General features: G+C 30.3%; 1 protein-coding gene and 1 pseudogene across 1 annotated transcript in view; both read right to left on the reverse strand.

Annotated features, from left to right (window-relative positions):
• Window positions 1-2,357: 2,357 nt before the first annotated feature.
• Window positions 2,358-5,173, reverse strand: LOC127745770 (endochitinase-like; annotated as a pseudogene).
• Window positions 5,174-20,601: 15,428 nt separating this feature from the next.
• LOC127747576 (endochitinase 2-like) overlaps window positions 20,602-21,640 on the reverse strand; it is a 2,195-nt gene continuing 1,156 nt past the window's right edge. The window contains exons 2-3 of the mRNA XM_052261620.1: window positions 21,447-21,603; window positions 20,602-20,998 (exon numbers count right to left, since the gene is read on the reverse strand). Of these exons, the coding sequence (XP_052117580.1) occupies window positions 20,602-20,998; window positions 21,447-21,603 (554 nt within the window). The remainder of the gene's footprint in view (window positions 20,999-21,446; window positions 21,604-21,640) is intronic.

Genomic DNA, 21,640 nt, shown 5'->3' on the forward strand with positions numbered 1-21,640 from the left:
CGTATCCTATTACAGTAATTCCCAAAAACCCTCTACTGAGAACCCTTTCGAGGATGATGTTCTCACCCCCTACATTTTTTTCCCTTTCAGGATAAGGGCGCAGAAGTCACGAAGGGTTTATTTTAGTTGTTGTTGAGATGCTCCGTATTGTCTTAGTTATGGTTTATTGTACCATCGCCTTTATCTTGATATATTCTGTAAGAGGGATATGAATTGTATTGGATAATGTTTGTAATATTATTTATAAATATATGTATCTATATGGATGTATCCTTTATGAGTTTTTTTTGTAAGTTATATGGTATCTATGGATGTAGGTTGTCGAACGAAAGTATTCTTAGGAGCGGTATTGCGGTTTAAAGTTTTAAACAGTCTCATATTTTAATATTAAATAGTATAAGTGTCGTAGTAATGTCCGAGCTATCAGAGTTGCGCAACCAGAAGCGTGAGCTTTGGTAGTTAGGGTGTTACAATGTCAATATTTGTACATCATAGATAAATAGATATAAATAAGTATAAGAAATCAACTTTTAATTAGTTAATATTAATTAATTATTTTATTATAAATTTTTTTAACTCTTATTTATTGGAGAATTTAGCGTTAGAATTTAAGGGTTAGAGTTTAAAATTCAAAATTTAAAAATTTTAAGATACAAAATAAATTAAAAATAACTGATATTATTAATTAAAAAATTAGCTAATTTTGGCTTCATATATAATTAAATTTCCTTTGATATATATGTGATCTATTTTGTTGAGAGTCATAGGAAGGAAGGGTGTGGCCGCCCCTATATATGTTGAATCCTATAAAAAGAAAGTGACATATATTTTAACTGAGGAACGATAGAGTTTTTAATAATTTTCCTCAATATTTGTTTAAATATCAATTGAAGATAAAGGGAATAATATTTTTCTTCTTCCATTTATTATTATTCATTTGGAAGTTTGAATAGGAGATAATTTGGGTTTAGAGGGAGGGGCCGGGGTGGATGGGGCATGAAGAAAAAGAGAGAAACAATTAAAAAAATAAATATCCTGTTTTCATATATATATTTATTAAGAAAAAAGAAAAACAATTGAATTTGTGGTTAAAAAAAATGAAAAAGGGAAAAAGAAATATATTCCTTCTCTGTAATTGTATGAGTGAAATGTTGGTAAAAATAGGGCAAATATAGCCCAAATTTACTTCATTTAACATTGAATAATTTAAACGATAATAAGTGAATATTAAATAAGATAAATTTAAAATATTTGAATAAATATTTTATTGTCTCCCAAATTTATTAGTCTTTAAAATATTATGAATCGATATCTTTTGTTAATATTAACTAATATTTGGTCAATATTTTATTTTTATACTATTATATAATTTAAAATTTTAAGTTTAGAATTTAAAAGTTATCACTTAAAATTCAGAATATCAACTAAATGTTAGGCAAAAATAATATATTTTTAGTCATATATATGACATCACTCTTTATTATAATCGTTAATTAGTTAATGCATGTGTGTACGATACTAGTTAAAGTAACACATATATTTAGTCCATTAATAAAGTATTTTGAATTTGATTCTAAAAATAGATAATTTTTTGTTGGGAGGCTAATGAGGTAATAATGCTCCCTTTATTTGAAAATCATAAATTGATGAACTAGATCAGTCAAATTCTTAATGGCAGAGTTTACTAAATCATAAATTGGTTTTATTACCTAAATATATATATAATTAACAAAAATATTATATATACACTAAAAATCAACCACCACCCTAACATTGCCTGCATCTACATATTTGTAGATACATTCTTGTGAATACGTTCTGAATATTTATTGCTTGCAATTAATTGACCTAGTAATATTTTATAATAATTCAACAAAAAAGAAAAAAGAGACCAAAGCACATGTAGGTACATTTCGTGTTAGGCATGGCATTCCAGCTTTGTTCCAAGAGGTGCCGCATCCAATTGTGTATAAAAATAAGGAAAAGTCTAGGGGCAGTAAATTTGTTAAAATTTGATCAGTATTTAGCCAGTAAAATAAAAATAATTTATTCTCCACTATTAGATGGAATCTCACACTATTAAATACATTATTGATGGTTATAACTTACAAAATCTGCTGGTCCCGTAACACTCCTCTAAAAATAATTTATACACGTATTTAATTAAATAATTGTATTTTTTTCTTTCCTTTTGTTACTTTTTATTTTGATAGTAGTGATTAAAATATAAATTCTCGTATATAAAAAGGATTTTATGTAAGAGTGTTAAGAATGGACTAATCAAACTAATGAAATCGATCAACAATTTATTTAGGCAATTAGGATATCCATAAATTTTTCTCAGTTTAGACTTTAGATACTGAAAATTTATTCTTAGTTGTATTATTTACTTTAGGTAATAGTAGCAAAGTAATTTGCTATTACCTGTGGGTATCACTATAAACCCTTATTATTACAACATGTTCTCTTATTATTACAAAGGTAAAAATTTAAGTACAGTTAAGTTTACGTGAAATTAATAGTTGAAAGTTACTAAATAATTTGACTACTCTCAACTATCAACTTCACATGAATTTAACTGCATCTGAATTTTTACCCATTACAAAACATTCAATAATAGCAATTTGCCCTAAGCAAAAGGCTTTTGATTGTTGCAATCCAAGTTATCTCCAGGACTAACTCCCAACATTTGGCAATACCTTTTATAAAACCCGATCCGATCTTGGACCCGGGAATCCGATCCGTGCCCACATTCAAGTCCACCATTGATAATGTTAGTGATCACTCCAAATCCGGGGACTCGGCGGGCCGCCTTGTCCGCCGCCGATGGTGTCCATCTTCCGGTGATGACATCATGGCTTGATGGCTTGTTTCCTTGTGCTGTCATCCAAAACCATATGGCTGTCTTGAATGAAATAGTTGCATCTCTAGCCACTAAATCAGGGTTGTTTAGAAGATCTTGTCCTATAGCCTTACCAGCTGGCCCATAATTATAGTTGCTGAAAAAAAAATATTAATTAAATATCGTCATCATAAATATAAGGGTAATGTATGTAGGGCAAGACCAAAATTTGATGAAAAGAATTATTATTTGATGGATTCACAATTTGATAAAAATGATATAGTATGTTATGTAATTCTTAGACAAATGAACACCTCAGATCATTATTGGATCACTAGCTACTCTATAAGGCATTGAATTTTAATTTGTATAGACGAAATTAAAACTCATATGAAATGATAATAACAATAATTTCTTAGTTTAAATTTTATGTAATATTATTAATTCATTCATTTTTCACTAATAATAAAATTTATGTATACGTTTAATTATTTAAATTCATTTTATATATATTAACATGTTTTAAATTATTTTCTAATCCAATATAATGTGCTTAAATAAAATTGGAGAATTATTTAGGTATAGGTGAAATTAATAATTATATGGGTAGATATCATTGAACAATATATTGATACATTGTTCAATGATATATAAAAGGTCAGAAATTATATACAAATTATTTAATTATATTTTTTTTAGCTATAATAAGTTTCATATAGAAACATACATCTGCATATAAAATTTTGAAAAATTTTTAATATATTGATATATTGATATTTTAATAATTTTTAGTTATTGATCTTAATTATATATTATATATGTTTTATAATTAAGATCGATAGTTAAAAATTACTAAAATATCGAAAGTTTTCTTAAATTTTTACCGTTTTATATATATGTACTTACTGAGTAAGTTGAATTGGTCCTCTGCCATAGTATTTTTTGCCAGAAGCACATGGCCATTGTTGGGAAGGGGTACAATAATCTGCCTGGGTATTNAAAAGTCAATACATTAATTTCATTTCATTTATGTTAAATGTTTGTTAGTAATTAAATTAATGTCACCTAGCTACCGATACCAATCAATTCATGTAGTTCTATATATGCTTTTAAAAGATTGTGACTTCTTGCAATGAAGTTGATGTATGTGCAGAATTGAAATTGAAATAAGTGTCTTATTATCATCATCTCCATGTAAATCTAATCTTAAAGATTTCAATTCCAAAGGAACATTATTATTTCATATGTATTATATAACATGTTTTTTTTAATTAAGCAACAATTAAGATATATATTATAACTAAAATTCTCTTTAAATTCATAAAATCTAATTTTATAGACCTTAGTTAAAAGAAACAAGTTTCAAATTAAATTACTCAAGCAAAGTACTAAAATTAAAGTATTTAATTTCTTTTAGTATTTATTATTATAAAAGATGAAAATAGGTTCCATCCAGTGTCACAATTTTTACCACTATTCCAAATCCAAAAGCTCCTACAGACTCAGAACTCTCATACTAACAATAACCATGGAGCAGAAATATAAAATCAAATATAATTGGAAAATTTTTAAGTGTACTAATATATCAGTATTTTAATAATTTTTAATTGTTGATTTTAATTATAAAAAATATATAATATATATATAATTAAAATCAATTATTAAAATTTAAAATTACTAAAACACCACTATATCAGTATACTTAAAAACCTTTTTAAAAGTTTTATTTATAAAAATTATGATATGATATTACAGAATAATTTATCCTAAAAATTTAAACGGTTATATAAAAATAATAGAGTTTGAAAGAACAATATAACCTGTGGTTTCATGGGAAGTTTGAGCCAAAAAAGCAGCGAGCTCCTTCTTCTTGGTGGCATCATCACCGGTGGTACCAAAGCCGCTGAAAGAGCGAGCGGCGGCGATGAAAGCATTATAGGAATAGAATCCGTTTCCCTTACACCGCGGATCGTTCCGGTACTTAAGCATTTGATCAAAGATAGAAGAAGTTATGATCCTACCAACATCACCACCACCGGAACCACCGCCGGAACTAGGTGGTGTTTTTGGTGTTGAACCTTTGCATTGGCTTTGGCAACCGTCACCACAATAGTCATTTGTGTTACCACAATAACCAAATTTGCTACAACATAGGTTGTTAGGGCACAATGCTCCATTTGCTTGTTTTCCACATTGTTCAGCTATGGTGGTTCCAATTAGCAATGTGAATGCTAATGATGATATTAGGGTTAGCATAAGATAATCAGGAATTTTTGTGTTACTCATTTTTGTGAGTGGGTTGGTGTGGAAGATTTTGATGTGTGTGATGTGTTGGTTTCATGTGGGATAATGTAATGTATTTATAGGTGAGTTTTGAAAATGATGTGTATATTTATTTTCAAATTTGGCTGCTTCTATTATTATATAGATTATTGTATAATAATTATTTACAAAAATCAGTTAGTATCTATTTTTGTGTATATTTATATATAATAATTCATCATTGATCATGGATTATTAACATTCAGTTGTTTGGTTAAAGTGGCATAAGGCGTTAAAGGACTAATGTCTCCTTTAATTAAAACTTCTATAAATAGACTTAAACCGATCAAATTCTTGATAATAATAATAATAATAATAATAATAATAATAATGGGTCTAGTAATATTAATCCGACATATATATTTCACCAAAAATAATATTAAAGAGTTTAATTAATACTTTATCTGTTGATAATAAGTAACTATTGACTTGGATAAATTGATATAGAGTAAAGTATCGTTTTTGTCCTCAACGTTTGGGGTAAATCTTATTTGTATCCCTAACGTTTGTAAAAGTGATTCAATGTTATCCTGCCGTCAATTACACATCATGAACGCTTTAGTTTGAGTTTTAAAAATCTCTTCTTGAAGTTAGAATACAAATGTCTGGGATAGAATCGATGATCCACTCTGAAAAATAGCTCATCAAAAGTTGAAACTAATTCCTACAACATTTACATAATTCACTTTTCTAGGGACATAATTGAATCTAAACACAAATAGTGGGTATAATATTAAAATCGAGCACATCCAAGTGAGACCTAATTGAGAATGAATGCATCTAAGTGAGAATAATTGAAAAATATAATTTGATTTGTTAGTATAATTGATAGTAGGATAACATTGAATCACTTTTATAAATGTTGGATATAAATAGAACGATTTAAATGTTAGGGACACAAATAAGACTTACCCAAACATTGGGGACAAAAATAATACTTTACTCATTGATATATTTGCGGTCTATTCAGGCAACGGAACAAGCTAAGGGTGTGGGACATGTTTAATCCCAGGAAAAGAAAATAACATGCATATATTTCAATTGAGAAATGATATAACCTCTTAATAATTCTCTTCAACATTATTTGTCTAAATATCAAAGGAAAAAATAGATATATAAGTAACATTTCTTTTGCTAGAGAAAAAGAATCGTGAATAAAATGAGAGAATATTATGACATAGTATCAAAATTTTTATGAAAAAAATTGAAAATTATTTAATTTTTATTTTTTTTAAAACAAAGAATAACATAATATAAATAAAAATTAAAAAAAAAAACAAGAAAAAAAAGTTGTATGTCAATATCAAAATCTTTATTATTTGATAATTATTATATATGCCGGAGGGAGTATAGTCCATTTTGCGTTGAAGAAGTAAAAGCCAAATAATTAATTGATAAAGATGCATGAGATATGATCATATCAACAAAGGATAAACACAATCTTTTGGATGGATGCTTATTCTATATGTTAAGACAAATGAGTGCTGAGCCAATCGTGCCATACTTTGCGGGTACAAACTAGAAACTATCTCAATCTTTATTTTTTATATAAAAATATATTTTTGATATCTCAATCTTTTATCATACTATTGAAAATATTATTCGTCTATGACTAAGTTAATTATTTTATTATAAAATGTTTAATTATTTAATTAAAAATATATAAATCGTATAAATATATAATTTTTATTTGCTAACTGATTTTTAGTGTATATATCAAATATCTTTTTATTAGTATATATCATATCAATCAGCTAAGAAAAAAAATTACACATTTAAAATTATTACTTCAAAATCTAAAATCCATACAATCAAAATTCATGCTAGAGAATTGTTAAAATGTTTTTTTTTTATTGTTATCCGAATTTATCCGTTACACATTTGGAAAAGTAACTAGTTTCTTTTGCCGTGTTTTTAAGGGTGGAAGTGGAAACTCAGAGTCTTTGAATTTTCTTAGGGTTGAAACTTGAAAGTAAAGTTCTGTAGCTCTCAATTCCTTATTTTCTACGTAACCAAAAATGACTAAATTTTACTAAAAAAATGACACATTCAAAATTGTTGAAGTAATCAACGACCATTTTCTAATTTATATATATAGATCGGGATAGATAGATAGATAGATAAATACATTGCTTCTCTTTTATTTATTTTTTATTTCTTGGTCATGCCATATGTTTTAGTATTGCTGTTGCCTTATTGACTTATTGTTGCAATAGCGTGTGTAAATCTAAAACCGTACAAGAAGTGAATACTCAATATAATATATGATGTGAAATCCTATTATTTAATCAACCCAATAAAAATATGGAGAGGGTTAGATAAACAATAATCATCTTGAATAATATGAACAATCACCAATTAAATAAAAATATATTACACTCTAATTTAATGCTATTAATTAAATTTAAAATTAATTTACTCTTTTAATCTTATTAATTCATATTATTCACACATTGTTCAAAAATATTGTTAATTACCTATACTTTTTCTAAAAATATATATAATTTCTGACAATTTTAGCCTCTAGAAGCTAAGATAAAATCTCCAATTGAGCATGCCTAGCTAGCTTATACAACATGAAGTCGTACCCTCATGATTGATGATTGACTAAGAAAAAAAGAGTATGCTTGACAAGATTTTTTTTTTTTAAAAAAAAGAAGTGCCTTATTACCATACTTTAAAATTTAGAAAAACATGTGAGTGGAAGACCTTGACAAAAGATTGGGACTTTTCTCGACGATTGCATGAGCTCTACGGTTTGATAAAATTCAAGATGTTAAATGTTGTTTATATATATTTCTACTTTTGTATATCAACGATTTTATTCATCATTTTTAATGAATAAATCTTATTTTTTATTAAATAAAATTTATTACAAAAAACGTGTAACTTTTTTTTTTTTAGTAATCAAATAACATATGCATTTGTCTCTCAAATAATGTATAAATTTTTAGTGTTACGAGATTCATGTAATTATTTAATTCGGTCTTTAAAATTTTAATTTCATTATATTAGTTCTCTAAATCGAATTTCAATCACCATAAAAAATTTTAAAATTTTTTTCGGTGTAAACTTAGTTGTCAGAATACTGATGTAGCTATCTTTTATCACGTTAAATTGTTTTAATTTAGTTCTTTTCCAATTATATAATCTTAGATCATTTCCAAATGTTTCAAATTGTATTTTTTTTCTTCCTCTTCGTTTTTTTCTTCTTCTTATTGTTATTGAAGCACTTTGATCATCTGTAGTAAGTTGATGTTGAAAAACTATGATGGGAAGTGGAAGTACTATTACGGGTAGTTTTATCCGGTCAGTTTTAATGAGTAATGGGCAAATTCATGGGAGGTCAGCGCGAGTGACGGATGTAAATCCCGTTAAATTAGTAAATAATTAGTTAATAAATTAATTTTTAATAAAGAAAATTAGAAATATGAATATTATATTAAATTAGGATAGAACTCATTAAAACAAGAATTTTGACACTAATTTCGAAAAATTCAACCCAAAATTAGACCAAACGGGCCAAATCGATTGGATCGAACAGGCCAAACCGATCGAATCAAGTTCAAACCGGACCCGTGAGCCCAACCGGACCAACCTTTAAATGAGCCAAAGCTCATTTTCTCCTCCAAATGCAACAGAAACAGCGTTCAATGCAGCCATGGAGGAGAAGGGTACGAAACCCTTACGGTAATTTCAAAATGCCGTAACTTTTCAATCCGAGTTTCGATCGCCACATCGTTTGTGGCCATGTGACCACCGCGTTGAGCTCTACGTTTCTACCGGAACAATTTTATAGGTAACTCACTTTATTTTTCTCAGCCGCTCCTTCCTCCAATTTTTGAAAATTATGTGGAGGTATTGAATTTCTTTGCTTTTTGATGTTTTAGGATCCAATTAGTTTGAGAAAAATGTTCACTCTTGCTTATATGAAGCTTGGGTAAGGTGAAGATACCATAAATCCTATTTAATTTATTGAATTTATGCCTTGGGTATTAAATTAGGTATATATGTGTTATGAATGTGTATTAGGTTGTGAATAAATAATTGGAGTTTGAAATTGTGGATATTGAAACTTGGAAGAAGCTGAATGCTAGTGTTTTGTTGGAGTTTTTGGGGCTGTGTTTGTTTTAATAAGTTGTCTTGATCACTATGAGGAAACCGGACAAGGTATGTTTTAGGTTTCGTGTATTTAATATATAATGTTCTATGAAAACTTAGGTTAGATGACCATAAGATAAGCTGGAACGCATGAAAATATACAATGCTTAGTATCCTTGATATTTGTGATGTGATTTGGTTGTGTGATGGAGATTGTTGTTATATTGATGTTAGTATGGAATATGGTTGAGTTGGTGATTATATGTTTACATACATATTGAATGAGAGCATGATAGAGTTGTTGAAATGTGAGATTGTATAATGTTAGTGAATGATCACTACAAGAGACACGCCGAATAGCGGCGGTTTTTATAGGGATTTGCGGCGATTTTTAACCGCCGCAAAACAGTATACGCGCAAACGTTGCAAGTTAGGGAGTGGAGATTTGATTTTGCGGCGGTTTTACTGAAACGCTGGCACAACCGCAGCAAATCAGATAATTGATTTTGCAGCGGTATCAAAATCGCCGCTATTTGGGTAGTGGATTTTAAAAAAAAATTGCGCGTTTTAAAACCGCCGCAAATCTATGTAAGTTTTTTTTTAAAAAAAAATGAGACGGTTAACTACCGCAATTTCATACATGGGCTTATTTAAAAACTGAATAATTACATTTAGATTAAGGGAATGAAGAATTCATAGCAGAACATGGGCATTTTCTTTTCTTTTTCCCTCTCTTTTCATTCAGATTGATGAAAATGATGCCTTTTTTCTTTCGCAGTTGAATGTATGTAAGCAGGTTCCCTTCAAATCACTATAGTTTCACAATGCAGAAGAGCCTAAAAAACAGGTTAAAAAGCTAAACAAGTAAATAAAGGTGAAAGGACTTGGAAGAAGAGAGAGAGTCAGCAGGTATATAAAAGCTATTATCTATATAGCTAGTGATAGAAAAGAAAGATATATTAGAAAGAAAAAGAATTTCACATCTGATGTATGTATATAGGTTAGGATAATGGTGATGGCTTCAGTGGCTTTCTTCTCCACGTGAAGTAAGCTAAACATTCCTTGGGCACGGAGACAAAGCTACTACTACTACTATTTCACCTTTTTATATATCTATCTTAACCATGAACTAACATACATAGATATATAGCAGAAAACAAGACACATTTCAAGCATACGTACTTGATTACTTGTCTGTCTTTCAGTTTGGGTGATTTCGGCTTAGTTATATCCAAATCTAATAAGCTCCATCTCTTTGCTTTTCTAAAAGAGGTTACTAATAAGTTTATCCATAACACAAGTTAACAAAATTATCATGTATATTAAGCTGTACTTTCTCAATTGCTTGAAAATTGAGGGCAAAAGCTAATGAAGTATAGATTAGGCATTCAAAGTAAAATCTTTTAGTTAACAATAAAAAACAGAAATGTACCTGGGAACAAAAATGTTGGCACAAAATTAAACTCCAATGTGATACCTACTAAACCCAATGATGGGTATGAGTAGATCATATCAAATTCAGATTCCACCATTCTAACATGTGTAAGAGGATTAACCTGATCAAAATCTTGAAGCTGTTTTATAGCCTTAGCAATTTCCTCCTGGTTTTTCTCGTCCCACTTTTTCTTTCTTTCTTTCTGCCAGTGAACATTTCATAAGAAGAAAAGGGAAATTAGATCCATTTACCAAGGTTAAGAAACCAAAAGTAAGACTCAATATTTTTCAAGATTGTGATTCTACCTTCAAACGAGAAGTCACTTCTTCTGTAAAAATCTCATAAACAAATTTGTAACCAATATGCCATTCACCAGAAGGATTTTTTCATGAAGTATTGATGATCAAAGATGCCCCTGTTCAACATTTTTTTATGGAATTCTAACCTCAGACAATAGTTTAATAATTGAACAGTTTAAGTTCATTGACTAACAAGAAAAAAGTTGTGCAAAAAAAAAAGGAAAAAGACAATTACATGAAAGCACACAAAGTTACAAAGAGGGAAAATAGAATGAAGAAAGAAAGAACGCAGAGAATTTGGAGGAGGAAAACTTAAAGGGCTTCTTGTTATAACAAAGAATAAAGAATCACCAAAACTATGTGAAAGAGTATTTTCTGATCTTTAATATTAAAACAAAATAGAACAAATGTGTTCCGAAAATATGAATAAGAGCATTGTTAATAAGTTTTAAATTGATATCTTGTGATAAAAAATTAAAATTGTATACAGCCTCATTATTTGAAGAATGTCAGACCATCATAACTTGCATATAAAGGCTATAAAAATGGTATATAGCCTCACTAGTTGAAGAATGTCAGACCATCATAACTTGTATATAAAGGTATTTAATATTCCAAACCACTAACCTGATGCACCGCAAATACAACCATCAGCATCAGCCTTCACCACTTTTGAGGTATCAACATCTCCACTACTAGAACTGAAGATACAAAAAAGCAACATACTTTTATTTTAAAAACTAATATAAACTCAAAAGTTATCAGCTAAGAAACAACAACAACAACAACAACAACAACAACAACAACAACAACAACAACAAAAACAAAAGGTTTTCTTTCTACCAATCAATGACATCAAGAATTTTGGGTTTCTCATTTGAGGTAACCTGCAATCCAGCAGCGGCCGGATCTATGCCAAAATCTGTAAACATGTAGATCGAATAATTGAACAAACTTGCACTATCATGTGAAACTATAACAAATAACCCCAGAACATACAAGTACACCATAATATGCACACCAAAATGCATTTTAAAACTGGAAAACTAGATCCCATAGATCCAATAGCTGAAAACTAGATTGCCACCAAAACAACTTTACATTATTACTAGTATGAAAATTCATCATTTAATATAAGGAAATAGGATGCATGAATCTGATCATGAAGACAACAGGAAAAAGAAGAAGATCAATAGTAATGCAAGTTTAGTAGTGCATTGTAGCATGGCTCATGAAGTAGACAACACGAAAAGCAAGTATATGATACATTCATCACATATATGTGTATATTGAGTTATTGACACAACGCAACACAACAACAATATCGAGTTTTAGTAATTTGAAATACTAATAAGAAGTGAAATATTCCTTTTTTAAAAGCACTAAATGAAATAAAATACTCTATTTCTCCTTATTTATTTCAATATCAATGCTGTATTCAACTTTCATTTATAGCATAGCTCAACAAATGCTGCAAACACAGCTAACTACTACATCATTAACACTATCTACCATTAACAACTAACTACTCATGCAAGCTCAATAACTCTTAGTAGTAGTGGAGTAAAACAAAGTGCTATACACTTAATTAATTTGGAAATGAACAAAAAGGAACTAAAAATAAAATTAAACAGAAAAAGTTGAAGAAAGTGAGAATGAGAATAAGGTCAACGCGGAGGAAGAGAATACCAAAGATGGCGATGAGAACACCACAGCCATTGTAGTTAGGGTGATCTTGGAGGAATCAATTGACGGCAATCTCCTTCTTAGGCATGTGTGAGGCCAAGAAGGTTGTCTCGTTCAGCTTGAAATAGGAGGAAGCATCATCATCATTGTCATGTTGAGGAGTGATTATTGAAGAATAAGGCATTGGCTTAGCTTTTCTCTCTCTCTGAAATCCAATCCCTAATTAATCAAATCACAAGAGTGTGTAGCTTCCTCACTCTTCAGTGAGTGTAGTGTCTGTTGTAGTGTGGGAAGATTAATGGTTATGATTACGATGATGAGGTAGTTGGTAGTAACAATAATCGATACCAATGTTAGCACACCAATATGGTCCTTACAAACATTTGCCAATGTTAGCACACCAACAACATCAACACCAATAGATTCTATCTTGTTAGCCCCAAACCACTCCAAATTAAATGCACTAGTGAAATCATCAACATTAAAAACATGAGTAAGCTTACTAGTCTCAATAACAACTAAGGTTCATGACCTGTCTTCTAAGCTCCCCTTTCCAAACTCAAAGGGTATCACCTGATTCTGACAAATTTATAAAAATATTTGTAAAAATTATTCTCATACTGCAATTTACAACTTGGTCTAGACATTGAATGAAATATACTAAAAAGATTTGCTATCGAGCTTTCTCTTCTAGTCTTCATTGAATAAGTAAAACAATCAATTTAATTAGTAGAAAAACCTAAAAGCAGAACCAGAATCAAGATTTAGAGTGAGCGAAAAATTTGAACAAAAAAAACATATACTGTGATGCCAATAACTCCGAACACGACTTAGCGATGTCGAGGAGAAGACATATGCAAATATTGAGAAAAATAGGATTCAAATTTTGTAAGTAATCAATAATGAAAACAAGAAAGAAAGAGCAATGTGGAAGAACAAACCAGTGATAGGGAGAGGCCGCGATAACTCAGATTCGCTCACAGTGGAGGAGAGGGGAACGATCGATGACGGCGAGAGAAGGATGTATGGGCAGCCACGCGACTCAAAGACGGTACAAATGCGCACGAGGAGCAGAGAACAGGGGTAGGTTGCGCACACCGTAAATGAGGGATTTGGAGTTTCATGCCTTGTAGAGTAGAGGGGAACGGTCGACAGCAGGGAGAGAAGGTTGTTAATATTATTGATATTATTGTTAATATTAATATTAATAAACGGTCACCAACCGTTTAGTACCATTTGGTTGAAAGGACACAACCTTTTAAGGATTGTGTATGTTCAAAACATTGTGTCTATTGGCTAAAGGGACACAACTCTTTAAGAATTGTGTATGTTCAAAATATTGTATCTATTGGCAATAGAGAAGACACAACTATTTGTATACGTAACTGATCATAATTGTTATGTGCAATATGTATAAATAAGTCCTTGTCCACTATTTCAGGTATAAAGTACTAAGTGTACATGTTAATCAACTATTAAGAGATTTTCTTTGTTCAAGAGAGTTGAAAATTTCTTACTATTGCTAATTAAGAAATTCTTAGATTTCATTGTATCCTGGGAGAGTATTGTCATCAACCCTATAGCAACTAAGTGTGGGGACAAATATCTCTCTAAAAAAGTGATCTAATCATGCCTTGAAACCACTACACAAATATAAGATTTTGTCATCTTCTCATACTAATATACCCAACAATTTTAGAGAGATATTTGTTGAAGATGGCACAAGATCAAAACACCACGTTCAAGGTCATGAATCAAGAGTTTGTCATGTTAGATCACTTTGATGGAACAAACTTCAACCGTTGGAAGGACAAGATGATATTCCTTCTTTCGATTCTCAATCTTGCATATGTGATTGACCCAAAGACTACACCAATTGCCGATGCTACTGAAAATGTCACACCGAAAGAGAAAGAAAAGATCGTTCAATTGAAGAAGAAATGTGATGAAGATACTTTTGCATGTTGAGGTCATATTCTCAACACTTTATCCGACCGACTCTATGATCTCTACATGTCAATTCAATCACCATTGGAGATTTGGAAATCTTTGGAAGAAAAGTACAATATCGAAAGACAAGGAACATATAAGTTTATTATGATGAAATATTTTGAATTTATTATGAATGATACTATGCCTGTCATGGATCAAATTCATGAATTACAAATCCTTGTAAGTAGACTTCGTGATCTACAAGTGGTGATCCCTGAATCATTACAAGTTGGAGCAATTATTTCAAAATTGCCTTCATCTTGGAATGGTTATAGGAAGAAATTTTTACATCTTGGTGAGGACTTCACAATTGAGAAATTACTAAGGCATATACGTATAGAGGAGGAAACTCGAAAACGTGATGCTGTGTATCTTTCTCAAAGTTCTAAAGTGAATCATATTGGTGAAAACAACTCCAATAAGAAGAAAAGAAAGTTATCTAAAGATTCAAAGCAAGATAAGAAGAGACAAAGAGAGTGTTATCATTGTCACAAGAAAGGACACTATATCAAAGAATGTAGACTTCTGAAAAAAGGAAGCACCAAAGACCAACTTAGTGGAAGAGAAGGATCTAATTGCTATGGTTGCATAAAAAGTACAAAACATGCATATTGGCATGGTTACAGAAGTCAACATAGCAACATAAGGAAAATCACTTGAGTGGTGGTTAGATTCTGGGGCTACTGTTCACGTTTGCAATGATCGCAACCAATTCAAAACATATGAAGAAATGAACAATAGAGAAGTCTTGATGGGCAATGACAACTCAGCCAAAGTTTGTGGTCAAGGAACTGTGGAATTAAATTTTACATCTGGAAAGAAATTAAGTTTAATAAATGTATTTTATGTTCCAGATTTGAGAAAAAATTTAGTTTCTATTAGTCTCTTGTGTAAGAAAGGATTCAAAGTTGTAATGAAATCCGATAAAGTAATCTTGCTTAAGAATGATATATTCATAGGAAAAGGATATTGTACTGAAGGCATATTTAAACTTAGTATTAATAAAGTGAATGTTTCCTTGTATGTTGTTGATTCTTGTGATTTATGGCATAGTAGATTAGCACACTTAAATTACAAATCAATTGAATATATGCAAATGAATAACTATATTGATCTTAGTAACAAGGATTTTAATAAGAAATGTGATATTTGCATACAATCCAAAATTACTAAGAAACCTTTTCCTAAGGTTGAAAGAAAATACACATTTATTAGAATTAATTCATAGTGATATTTGTGAACTAAATGGCAATATTACTAGAGGAGGAAAAAGATATTTCATAACCTTTATTGATGATTGTTCTAGATTTACTTATGTGTATTTTCTTAGAAATAAAGATGAAGCTTTTGAAATGTTTAAGAAATATAAAATGGAAGTAGAAAATATGCATGATAAGAAAATAAAAGTTCTTCGTAGTGATCGAGGTGGAGAATATTTTTCTAATGAATTTGATCACTTTTGTGAATTACATGGTATTGTGCATGAATCTTCCGCTCTATATACTCCGCAACAAAATGGTTTGGCAGAAAGGAAAAACCGTACCTTTGTGGATATGGTAAATTCAATGTTAGTAAATGCAAAATTACCTTACAATTTGTGGGGTGAAACATTATTGACATCATGTCATATCCATAATAGGATACCATCAAGACATAGAAATGTTTCTCCTTATGAAATTTGGAAAGGAAGAAAACTTAATTTAAATTATCTTAAAGTGTGGGTGTTTAGCCTTTTATCGAGTTTCTGATCAAAAGAGAACCAAATTGGGGTCAAGAGGCATAAAAGACACTTTTATAAGATATGCTCAAAATTCTAAAGCATATAGAATATTAGACTTAGTGTCTAATGTAGTTGTTGAATCAAGAGAAGTAGAATTTATTGAAAATAAATTTATCAATGATTCAACTTCTAATTCAGAGTATCCCCAAAATGATACTGATATTTTACAAGAAATAAATAATCAAAATAATAAACGTCTAAGCGACAAAAAGTTGATTGAACCAAAGAAGAGCTTGAGAGTAAGAAAAGAAAAGGACTTGGGTCCAGATTTTATTTCTTCTTAGGCTATCACTTTTTTTTGTAGAAGGAACTAAGAATTTTGTAACAAACAAGATTCCTATTGTGATGAACATAGAGGGTGATCCTCAAACGTTCAAAGAGGCTATGGTTTCAAGGGATTCTGCTTTTTGGAAAGAAGTAATAAATAATGAAATGGACTCAATATTATCTAATAATACTTGGGTCTTGGTTGATTTGCCTCCAGGATCAAAGCCTATAGGATGTAAGTGGGTATTTAGAAGAAAGTATAATACTGATGGTTCATTACAAACCTTTAAAGCAAGGTTAGTGGCCAAGGAGTTTAGACAACAAGAAGGTCTAGAATATTTTGATACCTACACACCTGTGGCAAGAATGACTTCTATTAGAGCTCTTATAGCACTAGCATCTATACATAAGCTTTATATACATCAAATGGATGTTAAAACGGCCTTTCTAAATGGAGATCTTAATGAAGAAATTTATATGGAGCAACCGGAAGGCTATGTGCTACCCGAAAATGAAAAGAAAGTTTGCAAATTAATTAAGTCTTTGTATGGGCTAAAACAAGCGCCTAAACAATGGCATGAGAAGTTTGATTCAGTGGTGTTATCAAATGGCTTCTCACATAATAGTGCGGATAAATGTATTTACTCAAAATTTACTAAAGATTATGGAGTAATCATTTGTTTATATGTTGATGATATGTTAATCATCGAAACAAATTTAGAAGGAATTCGTATAGCGAAGGAGTATCTAACTTCTAAATTCAAGATGAAGGATTCAAATGAAGTTGATACAATATTAGGAATCAAGGTGCATAAGATTGAAGTTGGCTTTACTTTAAGTCAATCTCATTATATCAAAAAGGTATTGGAAAAGTTTGATCATCTCACAATTAAAGAATCCAATACGCCGTATGATCCTAATCTTAAATTAGAAGGAAACATGGGAAGACCTATAACACAATTAGAATATGCTAGTGCTATAGGAAGTTTAATGTATGCAATGCATTGTACTAGACCTGATATAGCATTTGCTGTGTGCAAATTATCAAGGTTTACAGGAAAGCCTAGCAACCAACATTGGAAAGCTATAACAAGAGTTCTTGGTTATCTCAAAAAAACCATAAACTTGGAATTACATTATAATGATTATCCCACAGTTTTAGAAGGTTATTCCGACGCAAGTTGGATTATAAATCTTAGTGACAACAAATTCACTTCAGGATGGATTTTCACCATAGGTGGTGGAGCAATAAGTTGGGCCTCAAAGAAACAAACATGTATTACACATTCTACTATGGAGGCTGAGTTTGTAGCTTTATCAGCCGCAGGTAAAGAAGCAGAATGGTTAAGAAATTTGTTATATGATATAAAGTTGTGGCCACAGCAGACGACAGCCATTTCAATCTTTTGTGATAGTGAATCAACCATGTCTCGAGCATATAATAAGGTTTATAATGGAAAGTCTAAACATATAAGTTTGAGACATGAATTTGTGAGGCAACTAATAGATGATGGTGTAATTACCATCACTTATGTAAGATCTCAAGAAAATTTAGCAAACCCTTTGACTAAAGATTTGTCAAGGAATAAAATTAAAGAAACTACTGCTAAAATGGGATTAAAACCTATTATTGCTAAGTGATGGGAACCCAACCTGATTCTAGTAGACCACTAGTTTCAAGGTTTAATGGATAATACCAAGTTATTTAGCAATTGGAGCACTAAGGTATAGGATTTAGTGCTATTTACAATAAATTAGGAGGGTGAATTTAAACTCTTAATGGAATGATAATATTATCTATCAAAAGATTCTACCTATATGAATATAAGAGTGGTGCCGCTCTAATCGAGAATTTTAGAGGTTTTATTCTCGTAAATATTCATGAAACCAGAATGAGCACAATGCCATATAAGTGCTTAAAATTGTAAACTCTTGAACTTGGAGGGTATAAGTAATGTGTGTGATTTTTGGTACTAGCATATGGAGTATAGGTTTAATCGATTAGACACCTATTATTTCGTTAGAACTTTAAAATTTATACTAAAAGAATGTTTAATCTTAGTGACACATTCTTTATGCATATACTTGTATGACATTAAAATTTTGTAAATAGTAGGGGACTGAAAGGTATTTACAAATTTGATTAATTAATATTATTAATATTGTTGATATTATTGTTAATATTATTATTAATATTAATAAACGGTCACTAACCATTTAGTACCATTTGGTTGAAAGGACACAACCTTTTAAGGATTGTGTATGTTCAAAACATTGTGTTTATTGGCTAAAGGGACACAACTCTTTAAGAATTGTATATGTTCAAAACATTGTATCTATTGGCAATAGAAAAGAAACAACCATTTGTATACGTAACTAATCATAATTGCTATGTGCAATATGTATAAATAATCCTTGTCCATTATTTCAGGTATGAAGTACTAAGTGTACATGTTAATCAACTATTAAGAGATTTTCTTTGTTCAAGAGAGTTGAGAATTTCTTACTATTGCTAATTAAGAAATTCTTAGGTTTCATTGTATCTTGAGAGAGTATTGTCATCAACCTTATAGCAACTAAGTGTGGGGACAAATATCTTTCTAAAGAAAGCGATCTAATCGTGCCTTGAAACCACTACACAAATATAAGATTTTGTCATCTTCTCATACTAATATACCCAACAGTTTTTTGAGCGTTGCGCTTTTATTTCATCTGTTCTTTAAGGCTCCTAGTATATTATAATCTTTCTGCTATTATATGTACACATCTTATTTTAGAGGTCGTAATATCACACCACTTCTGTTTTACGACTTAAGCATAAAGCTCAGTGTGGTAGGGTGTTACACCGGAATGATGTGGTTGTGGCTTTCATCCGATTTTGTGGTGATCTGGGACAGATTCGAATCCAAACAAATTTTTGTTGTTGTTGTTCTAATTATAATATAAGCAAAAAAGTTAGTTCTCTATCTTGATTTGTTAGTTCTTTCCCCTCTTTTAAGCATTTTTTAATTTTTGGTTGATTTTAGATAAGTGGTGTGGATTATTTGTGTGAGTGAATATTGAACAAGAGGAAGGTGAAAAACTAAAACCTAATAGTCAGAATGGTAAACTGAAAATGAACTTTTTTTGATGGAGACTTGGGAAATTGCAAAATGATGTTAAGAGTAAAAAAAAATTATTATTCATTTGGTTCGTTGTTTTGATTCTATTTTTAATAATAGTGTTCTTTGTAATGATGTTATGTAAAGTGTGAATAGAATTTATTGTTAGTCAATCTATGTAATGAATGTATTATATGAACTATATGAATGAATGATATTTGTTCATAGTTTTTTTTGACACTACAATTGATTTTGTCCATCAAAGTTGCAAGATATAAAAAATGATAGTAAATAATTGAAACAACAAAAATAACCGTAAGATAGTCACAAATACAGTCTGAATATTTGGGAATGATTTAGGGTTATATAATTGGAGAGGGAATAAATTGAATTTAATTAAAATTTATTTACGTCAGCTAGTTGTTAAAGACAATTCAGCGTGATAAAAAATAGCTATATTAGCACTTCGACAACTGAATTAACTGAAAAGGACCTCAAAAATTATTATGGTACTCGAAATTTGATATGGGAGATCATTATTATAGTAAATGAGGGCATCGAGAAGTAAATTAAATAATTACGTAAATTTCAGGAATCACTATAAAAATTTATTCTTCAAATAATACAAAAACAAAAGATACAACTCTTTATTTCGTACAAAAGATGACATAGAACATTAAAAAATCTTGATGATAACCCCTAATCCCAATGGACAACACTAGGTTTTATTGCAAAAAACACTGAAATTAAAGCACGGATCGGATAATGTTTATTACTTATACAACTTGCTTAATTAACAAACTATTGCCAAATGATGCTTGGTTATAGCAATCTAAGTTATCCCCTGTGCTAACTCCAAATATGCCACAATATCTCTTGTAAAATCCAATCCGATCTTCAACCCTAGCATCCCACCCATGTCCACACTCAACTCCACCGTTGATTATGTTGGTGATCACGCCGTATCCAGGTACCCGGCCAGCCGCCCTGTCAGCATGGGACGGTGTCCATCTTCCGGTGATAACATCATGGCTTGATGGCTTTTTACCTTGTGGAGTCATCCAAAACCATATGGCAGTCTTGAATGAAATTATTGCATTTTGGGCTACTAAATCAGGATTGTTGAGAAGATCTACACCAATAGCTCTACCCGCTGGCCCATAATTGAAGTTGCTGTAGGATATTAATTTAAAAGATTATTAGCAACATCATGTATAACATGTGACATTAACAACGTAAAACACCATAAGTTATTTGCTCTTTTATTTTTTAAATACAATTATTTGACAAAATGATATAGTAGTTGTTACTAATCTTAAACAAAGGATTGGAGACAGCATTTAGTAGGGTATGATCATTTAAATTCTAGCCTAGTACTCGTAGAAATAACTCTTCTTTGACTCAACCTGCCTAATTAATCTTTTAAATATAATTTAGATCTACGATAAATTAGTTCATAATTAGCATATCGGACTAAAGAAATACGGTAGAAAAAAATACTAATAATTAAATATTATTTTTGTATATTTGACAATAATATATCTAACTTGATAGTCCAAATTTAAAAATAAAAAATAAAAAATAATAAGATTGGTACGGTCCATATAGTAAATAAACTTACTAAGAGATTTGGATTGGTCCTCTTCCATAATATTGTTTCCCAGGAGCACATGGCCACTCATTGGAATTAGAACAATAATCGGCATGGTTTACTTCCTTCAGAAAGCAATATCCCCAAGCATATGGTCCATCAGGTGCACTTGCCCATCCGGCTGCTCCTATATATTTATTTATATTTAAATAAAAAAAGCTCAG

Source organism: Arachis duranensis, chromosome 1, assembly GCF_000817695.3.
Source record: "Arachis duranensis cultivar V14167 chromosome 1, aradu.V14167.gnm2.J7QH, whole genome shotgun sequence".
Lineage (NCBI taxonomy): Eukaryota > Viridiplantae > Streptophyta > Magnoliopsida > Fabales > Fabaceae > Arachis > Arachis duranensis.